General features: G+C 33.1%; 1 protein-coding gene across 1 annotated transcript; it reads left to right on the top strand.

The window, feature by feature from the left end:
* Window positions 1–1,475: 1,475 nt before the first annotated feature.
* On the top strand, window positions 1,476–2,693 carry LOC131057177 (probable mediator of RNA polymerase II transcription subunit 26b). The gene has a single exon (XM_057991362.1). The coding sequence runs from the start codon at window positions 1,476–1,478 to the stop codon at window positions 2,691–2,693; it is 1,218 nt and encodes a 405-aa protein (XP_057847345.1).
* The last annotated feature ends 7,281 nt before the right edge of the window (window positions 2,694–9,974 follow it).

Raw genomic sequence — 9,974 nt, 5'->3', positions numbered from 1 at the left:
ACAGATTCATAATTCAACAAGAAAATCTATCATCCAAACCCAAAATCTTAAAAGAGAGAGCTTTCCCCTTATTTCCTTCCTTTTGTGCATCCTTAATGAGGCTAATGCACTCCTTAATAACAACAAATGCTTGTTCATTTTTCCCCCAAATTAAATGCTATTTCTTGTTGCTTGAGAAACTTGTAGTAACATGACCCACTTTATAGTTAATGACAAATTAATAAAGAGTCTTTGAATTTAATCTACTACACCCAATCATCGATTTTGAAAGATACAATAGTCTAAGTAAGGAGCATCTTATTTTTCTCCAAAAGAACATAAAACATAACAAGAAACAAATAAATTTCTTGAATTTTGTGATTGTCTTTATAGCTAAGTACTATCCAAAATATTAGCAATAGTCAATGGGACCTTGGTCTATTGGTGAAGTTGAATGGCTCCAAATGAGCCCACGAGGGATCAGGTCTTGTTGAGTGCAAGGCTCCGACACCATAAGGGATGAGGCTGGGATCCTGCCCCAATCGAATTTGGCGTCTTGTGCCCCGTATCGAGTGGCAAAAAATACTTTGTGAAGGCCCTCCATCAAATATATATATATAGGCAATAACCACAAAATATCTTCATCCTAATATTCCAATGATAGCCTCAATAATTTAACCCACATAAGAAAATTGATGATCTATAATATCTCTTCCAATAAAAAATATCTCTTAAAAAAATTAAAAAATAGATAATGCAAATCAAATAAATAATTTGTAAAAGTTAATAGTTATTATCAATTAAGATTGAAACAATGGGGAAGGCCAAAACTTTGGCAATACATGCTATTTGTATTCCGGATTCTTCCTATTTCTTTAAATTATAAATAGGAGTTACTTTTTAAGCAATTTAGAATGTTGCCCGCATCACAGAAAATGGTGTTACGATTCAATTGATAGGCCTCCATTGTTGTAGGTACAATTGTTAGTGAAAAAGTCCGAAAACAGAAGATTTTCCTTGGGTATCCAAATTCGAAAATCCATAAATAACAGTGTAAATGAGCAAAATGATAAATCTAAAGAGTCGTATAATTGTCAGCAAAAGGTCTGCAAGCGAAAAAAATTCCTTTCTGGGTGTCCTAATTTAACTATCAATGAATTACAGGAAAAAGGACCTAAAAGCTTTATTAAAGGGTGTGCTGCATCGAATCATTCCTGTCTTGATATTTTGTGGATTGAGCTGCATTGTTCATCGAAATCCTCGGTTGTAGTTTTGTTAATTGCATCACTTTGAAAACTTTGTCTTTTGAGTTACAGTCGCGTCGCTTCAGGGTCTTGTTTTGGGATGTACAAGAAAACGGGAAAACCTTGTTTTCTTTTGGGGAATTTTGATTATATTGGGAAGCTGGGAAGCCGGAAGTGTAATCTATTAGAGGAACAGCGAGAAGGCAGTTTTGGGTATTCCTGATCTGAATTCAGGTATAGAAAATATTAATTATGGAGAGCTGGAGGAAATTTTTTCTGGGTGCAGGGACTGATATATGTACGGTGATTGAAAATGCCATTGCAGTTGCAGCATCTGATTGGCCTCAAGAATTGAGGGAAAGAAGGGACAGGATTGCTCAGAGATTGTTCTATTGTGGGTTTGTTAGGTGTGGACAATGCAGTGAATTGAATTTGGCAGGGCCTGATTCAGGTGATAACACTAAAGGAGCACTTGTTCTTCCCAGGTGTGAAGGACAGCAGAATCATGCAGAGGGGTCTAGTGATGATGGCAGGACCAGAAGCAGCAAGGAGTTTGTGAGGAACGGGGCTAGTAATTACAGCTTTGATGAGGCTGAAGCCCTTACAGAGCAGATAGAGGAGGAGTCAGAGATTCTCAGAGAAGTTGAGAGAATCAAAGAAATACTGTTAAATCCTGAGGAGTCAGGAAACCAGGTGAATGAATCTTTGAGAATACTGGAGTTGATGCAGATTTCTGTAGGCACTCTAGAGGTAACTGGTATTGGCAAGGTGGTTAGTAGATTAAAGAGACATCATTCAGAACAAGTGCGTTCCATGGCTAAGATGTTGGTCAGTGGTTGGAAAGAGCTTGTAGATGATATGTGGATGAAGACTGCTGCTACATTAGGCCCATCCCATGAATCTGTTTGTCGTGAAGAAGATATCAGAGATGGTGAGCATGGTCTACCTTCTCCGCCACTTGATAAGGGTGCCTTTTTAACAACTCACACTGGACCAATCGAAATGTCTGAGTTATTTGCTGAAATGGATGATGATGGAAATCCTCACATTATTCATGGGAATGACTACAATAGGAAACAGATTGATGAGCATGGCACTCATTGTGGTGATGATGACAAACAACATTACAGTGGGAAACAATCAGTTCAGCAGAAATACAGGAAAAGGGAAGGCGATGGTACTGCCAAGAAATTAGTTTTGGCAAGAAACAAAGAACAGTGGAAGATAACTTCAGTTGGGAAGTCATGGGGAACTCCAAAACCAAATGATCATAGGGACCGATTGACTGGTTCACCCAAACATCAAATGAGTCCTTCAAATGATGTGTCTGACAATGTGTGTGTAAGGGCTGAAGCTGCTAAGAGAAAGTTTGGTGAAGGATACCAAGTAGTAGACAAAACAAAGAAGCGGCGCACGGTTCAGCTAATAGGGCTGCAAGATCTTCCTGAAAATAGCCGCCATCGTTTGTAGGAATGAAGAATGTAATAGCGAGAATGATAAATGCAATGATAATTCAGTACGGAGTATATAAAAATAATGTCAGATGTTTATTTTGCTTGGTACATTGAGAATCCTTAATTTAACTGAAGGTTTGGATCTTTTGACTTCTGCGTTTTTCTTCTTTAGATGTTTGGATATTTTGGATTCTTTTTTACCTGTCGAACATATTTGACGTTGTTGAAGATGATGTTTGGTTGGCTTTTTTATCTGTGTTTTGGAACGATTGTGATATCCAGACTTGCAGGTGATTCAAAAAAAATGAGCTCAATTTGGTAAACTTTCTTCTCTGGATCATTTTATTTTTCTTTCATTATACCCTTGCAAAATAAGCTCAAACACTTACAATATATTTCTATTAATATTGATTTCTTATATCATGCTGGAAGCGTCTATTCTGGTTCCAAAAGGACGGGTTGATTTTAGTTGCACTTTTTACACCGTCGATTTTACAATAAACGACTACAATTGACTAACACATCGCTATCACGCCGTACGAAAGATCCATTTTGAAACTAGAATAGCCACAACCCTACTCCATCTAATTATCCATAGCAGTCAAATTGAAATGATATACATAACAGTCAAATTGCTTGACGAACCTGGTTAACCGAGAGAAGAAGCTCGGTATGATTTAATAGATCTTGACACTAACATTGAGAAAGTGCAAAGGCTGTCCTTTAATGTAAAGCAAAAAGGTTTCGTATAGGACAGTAATTTACATGGCATTTTGATGGCACCGACTGAGCTATGCTCTTGTTTAGAAGAGAATTGGATAAGTTTTAACCTTAGAAGTAAAAGGTCCAATAAGCAAGGCATTTGAACACAAATCTATCACAGTGCTTGTGGTTACATAAAAAGTATTTCTTGCTCTCTGAAGAAGCTGTACAGTAGTCTTTTATATGAAATTTTCATTTTCCCTTTTGTTCAAGTTGTTAAATGATAAGAGATTCCAACAAATCAAGACACAACAGATCAGTAGTAAAAAAACAGAGCAAAATAAGGTCCAACCACCCAGGAACTATATAAGATTGTTCAAAATTTGGACAATGGCAAAGCGAAATGTTATCAACAATATTACACTACAGTTTATCACATATATAAATGTTCTCTTCAAGTGTGGTGGTGTGAACCAATTTTTCAATTAGCTAAGTCAATGGAATCATATTTAGGTTGAGCACAATGTGCAATTTGTGAAATTTGATGACTCTCGTTGATTTGTTGCATTTAGAGGAGAGGATTCAATAGTTGAGTATTTTAACTTTGTGCTTCTCAAAATCCTATATGAAAATTTCAAATCACTCCCAATTTTTTACAGCAGCTTACTTGGCAAGTCCCCTGCTTATAACTAAGGTTTTATGGCCACATCAACACACTTTTTGCCAAGGAGTCCAAAACAGCCCAAAAAAAGGGTGAGACCGATGGTCATGCAAAAGGGAGACCCATACTTGTGCACTTGATATGGCATCACATGATTAGTTGCTTTTTACAACTATGGGTAGTCAACATCAACAATAACAACTTTAAAGTCACAACTATTGGCGCAATGTTGACAAAAATTGGACTTTAAATTAACAAGTGTGGGTATTAAATCAACAATTGCTACCACAGCCTTGGAATGCGCAGAACTTGGTTCCTCTCTCCTAGTAGTGAGTACCATAAACATGAAGTTAAATCAAAGATATTAAATTTCCACAGTTCATGATGTATTATGTTTTGTTGTTCCAAATGTCTTTAACATGTTATAAACATAGATAAGCATTAGTCTTGTGTCAAAAATTTTAGAATTCTTTTAGATTTTCTTGTATTTTTTCAAAAATAAAAATTTCAATACAAGATATCTATAATCTTCAATTTTAATCACTTAAAATTGAAAATAAAATAAGTTTTAAAACAATAAAAAAAAAGGAATATGCAAGATTGTTACCTAATGAACCAATCTTTGTCAATACCACTTGATGTCTCTTTTATTTCTCTCAAAGCTTTAATAAACTTTATAAATTATATTACATTGAATTGATAAATGTAATTAAAATTATATTTTGTTTTTGAAAATCAACAATTAAATGAATTAATAGAACTTAAGATATAAAGTTTTTCATACACTTTAAATATTATATTACAAGTGCATTGATTAGATCATATAAATTAATTCATCTCTTAACTAAGGGAGGTCCTATGTGAGAGTGGCACATTGAGAGTAAACTAATTCTTTTTATAATTAAAGTGCAAATTGTAATGTCATTATTATGTTGTGTTTTTTTTTTGTGAAAAGTTAAAAAAGTTATTAGAGGTAGATTTGTTTTTGTAAAGTGGTATTTTGGAAAAATAGAGAAGAGGTTATGAATGTGAAGTTTAGAAAAGATAATACAAAAATGTATTAAAGAATTTTGATGTCTTAGTAAAGAATTTAAGAGAAAGAAATCTGTATATTTTCATATTTACAAAAATAATAAGGTGTAGTATTAAATTTTGTTCCTTATTCACATTTGTCATTGTATCTATTTTTATGCCAATTACAACCTTTTATTTTCTTGAATTTTGCATTGTATCTTTTAGTATGCTAGGTAGAGTATTTTTATTTCTTGATTTTTGCCTTGCAATATGTTGGATTGATCATTAGATTTATTTTCTAAATACTATAATTATTTTACCGATATATTTGTTCAAACTCTTATTTCTATTTGATCAAAGTCCATGCTATTATTTCATCTCATATTTAAAAACTTTTTGATAATAGAACCTAAAGCCCTACATAATAAAATAAAAATAGGGTCATAAAACATACAACAATTGTTGGTGAATTGGTAATATGCAAAAATTTATTTACTAAAAAATAGTAAATGCCTCCTTGAAAAAGTGTTGACATCAAAAGTATCACTTAAAGACAAGGGTGGAAGAAATAAATTTCAATAAGGAGCTTCTTCAAGCCTTTAAAGAGGAAGAGGAAAAAGAAATAAATCCACAAGAAGAAAGTATTTGTAAGAGGTGGGAGAAAAATTTATAACGGATGAAATAACAATTAAAATTATCATGAAGCAAATCTAAGAGGAAAGAGCAACAATTAAACATAAATAAATAATGAAAGGTATGATAAATCAAATATCATGTTCATTCATTGTTTGACACACCAACTCAAGCAATGTATAAATATATTATATCTATCCTAAAAGGAAACCTAAGAGGTAAGACAAAAAATTATAATGGATGGGAGAACAATCAAAATTATCAAGAAGTGTAGGAGGAAATAGTGGCAATTATAAAATAAAATAAAATTAATAAAAAAATCAATTATATGATAAATCAAACATCACGTTGATTCATTTTCTGACACACAAACTCAAGAAAAGTATAAATATATTTTACCTCTCCCAAATGGAAGCCTAAATTTCCTTAAGGTCTATGTTACTAGGTATTGGGTATGCAAGATAACCCTAGACCTATGTAATGATATTCCAATTTAAGGTACCACAAATGAAGCCATCTAAGATGTATCAAGATGCCATGTCACCAAGACTCATAATTACCCTTTCCTAAGATGACAATAGGAGGATGAATAAAAAACACCATGATATTATTAGAGTTTTTTCATTGATGAAGGAGAATGCCATATTGGTTACCGATTGTCATTCATGTCAACATACTTATGTTGCCTTGTTCTGTTGCTGCTTCAATATTTTGGTGATTTTGTCCATGATACATTGCTCCGCAGTTACAGATATGAGTTTGCGGTTTGGATAGTACTACGCTTATGAATATCAGATATACCTATATTCCAGATTTCACGTGTTTTAGATCTTCGGAAGGTGAGATGCTTGGTCTGATATTTTAGATTGTCAATTGTCTTGTTCCTCTAGAATAGAACAGATAGTTTTGGCATTCACATTTCTCTAATTAAGTAACTTTTATCTTGCGGTTTTGGTACATGTTTAAGCATTGTGGATAATGTGCATATCCTATTTGGCTTTAATTTTTGTTATGTATTCGGCCAACCTATGAGAGTGAAATGTATGATGTATTTTGATTAGTAAGGCATGTATGGCTGACTTAATATTTGGATCAGTATATATATATATATGAGATGTACTCCTTTTTAATGTATGTGATTATGGTATGGACATGTATGATAGTGAGATATCAAAGGAGATGACGATATAAAGACAAAATTGTGACAGTTTGATTAGATGTGATTTAAGCAGATCAATGAAGAGCGAATAAAGGTTGAAGATAGTCTCCCGAGCTTATTTGGAACCGTAATTCATGCATATGTAAGATGCAATCCTAGTAGTTCATTTTGTTTATTTTCTTGGATAGTGAGTCCTCTTGGTAGTGAGCCTCCTCTTGTTTGGCAGTGAGCATTGCAAAATTTTATAAGTAGTTATATTATATTGAGACTTAACCCTCTTTGTGGTATTTTCATAAGAGGTTTCTACACAAAAATCCGGTGTTCTCTTATATGTGTTGATGTGGTTTATATTTATGTCTTGTTATTCATTTAATCACTTATTTTATTTGACTAGAATAATTTGCAAAGGAATAATAACTAGATTGATTGAAAAGAGTTCTAGGGAATACTGATTCACTCCCCATTTAGTATTCCATCCGTTCAAAAATTGGTATCAAAGCCTTGGTTCCTTTTTTTAAGCTTAGCCGCTTGAGGGAGATCTTGTTGGTTGAGCACAGATAGCTCCTGAGTTAAGTGCAAAAGAAATTCTTAAGGATGGAGAGTTACAGACCACCGTTGAAAATCTTAAGAACATGGAGAGTGAGAACAAATATTTGAAGGAAAACATCAATGAATCAAATGAGTGCATCAGAAAGTTGAGAGATCAAATCAAGAAATTTAGTGAAATATATAAAGAGCTCAGAAAGGAATTGAAGTAAGTAAATAAAACAATTATCAATCTGAAGGTACACATTGAAGAAATCAAGAAAATAGAAGAATGTCTGAATGGCTTAATCAAATAGAAGACTGAAGAATGTGGAAAATTGGAACAAGAAGTTGTAACCCTGAGATCTAAAGACAAATTCAAGGAAAGCACTAAGAAATTTGATGAAATGATGTCTATGTAGAAATCTATGGAAGATAAAAGTGGATTAGGTTTTGAAGTCGGTGAATGTTCAAATCATAGAACTAAAGATAAAGGTAACATGAAAAAGATTGAATCTAAACAACGCACTAAAGAAACAAACAAAGGCAAACAACCTCAGAATCATAAAAGCCCCACAAGGAAACCTCTAGTTAGACAACCTAACACTCAAAGGTACTCCTTGTTTAATGGTTACTATTTCTCCTATAATAAATTTGGACATAAAGCTTTAGAATGTAGAAACATAGTGAATCATAATGTTTAGTGTTTTGCAAGTAAGAAATTTGGTCATAAGGCTAGTAATTGTAGAAATCAAATTGTGTATGGAAGAAATAGACTCTTTCATGGTTATTGTTGACCAGTTATGCAATGGTTTTGGGCATAAGGCTAATCAATGCAGATCTATAATAGCTACAAGGAACTCAAAGTAGAGGAATATCAAATGTTTCAATTGTAATAAAGTTGGACACATTGTTAAAGCATGCAGAAGTAGATATATAAAGAAAGATAATTCAACAAGAAATAATAAAGCAATAAAGAAGATTGATGTTGAAGAAGTAAGAAATTAAATGAAAAGGATTTGGAGGAAGAAGGAAGTAGATTTGACAGAAAGTGTTACTGCATCCGGCTCTGGTGCAAAAATCCCCTCTGGAAACTATTCTGGAAGCTTCGCCTTAGGGGGGGCTATTGAAGATCTTTTTCCCTTGCCAAAGAAGTTGACATTGTTGTCATAGTGACTGGATATGTTAAGTATAATGATATATTTGAACTCTTGATGAAGATTGCGGCAAAAGATATTGTTGTGCGGTAAATTTTGATGGTTTGGAAGGTCACTATTCAGAGGCAAAATATTCTAATAGCTTTTGGGTGATTTTGATGGTAAAGCCCTAGGTATTTAAGCGAAGTATTTAATGTGATTTTTTGATCATTTTGCTAGTAGTAATTTAGTAATTTGAAGAGATGAAAGAAGTATTCAAGCGAAATCATCTTTGCAAAGGTACTTATAATCCTTATCTCATGGATTCCAACAAGTTTATTAGTCATGATGATGAGTCTCGAATAGAGTTTAAGAAATTCATGAAAGAAGCGATAAGAGATATTTTGATTGATGCATTTTCATCATTACCGGCTAGAGTGATATGTCTTAAAGATATTTACAAATTTATTGATGTGCAAATTGAAGAATATGACAATGTGAAAATTGAGAATATCAAAGACTCTCTTTCTAGGGAATATTTGTAGTCAATTGTTGAATTAGGGCACAAGGATTTGGACATTTGGAGTGAATTTATGATGCTAATCAATGAAGAAGTGGTCAAGATTGTACCCAATAGAATTCATGATGATTGCATTTGGCTAGATAGATTGTATCAAATTTTTAAGGAATCTTTGAAGGCGATTACTCTTCTTTATTCAGAAGGAAATGTACCTTTGAAGAAATCTATAAGGAACAATGGGGTTGAAGCATTGAAAAGTGTAATTGGAGATCAAAGAGCTTTCCGAATTGACACTATTTCAGACCCTCTGGTAAGATATGTTTCTATGAGCATCACTTACAATTTTTTTTAGAACAAAGAAGTTTATAATTCAGCTATTGTTGTGTATATTGTTTTTTAAATGACTAAGTCAGGAATGAATTGATGGTTTGTGTGAGTTACTGAGACAATAAGTGATGAGTAACATTGATATGACTAAAAATGATGGTTATCCCTTTCGCTTTGGATCATTCATTGTATGCCTAGTTTTCTAATTTTTGAATTCATTGTTGTTGAAGGAGAATGTTGCTTGGGATGTAAGCCTACTAGTTGGAAAGAAAATTAGAAGATATCTAGACAATCTGAATGATAGAGACAGTGCATGCAGATAATACTTTCATGAAATTTAGAAGAACTTAATTCTGAGATATATAATGTTAGAAAGATGTGTTGATAAATATAAAGAGACCATTACTTTCTTGGTGAATATTGATCATTACTTTATGGAAGTTGTGTTGCCTTGGAAGGTCTGGTTATGAATCAGTGAAGACCAATTTATAATGTATACAGATGAACTTTTTAGGCTTCAGGTAGACTATACTGAAGATAAGTTTAGAACTTATGAAGAACTTGTTTGAGATGTTGTTGAACAGGTGGCTCTAGATTAACCCTCCTCTAGCAGGAAGAAA

Source organism: Cryptomeria japonica, chromosome 8, assembly GCF_030272615.1.
Source record: "Cryptomeria japonica chromosome 8, Sugi_1.0, whole genome shotgun sequence".
NCBI lineage: Eukaryota > Viridiplantae > Streptophyta > Pinopsida > Cupressales > Cupressaceae > Cryptomeria > Cryptomeria japonica.
Note: the sequence above shows the minus strand (reverse complement) of the source record. Positions and strands in the feature narration are given on the sequence as shown.

Excerpts from the sequence above, each read along its gene's own strand:
- LOC131057177 (XM_057991362.1), top strand. The coding sequence starts at position 1,476 with ATGGAGAGCTGGAGGAAATTTTTTCTGGGTGCAGGGACTGATATATGT.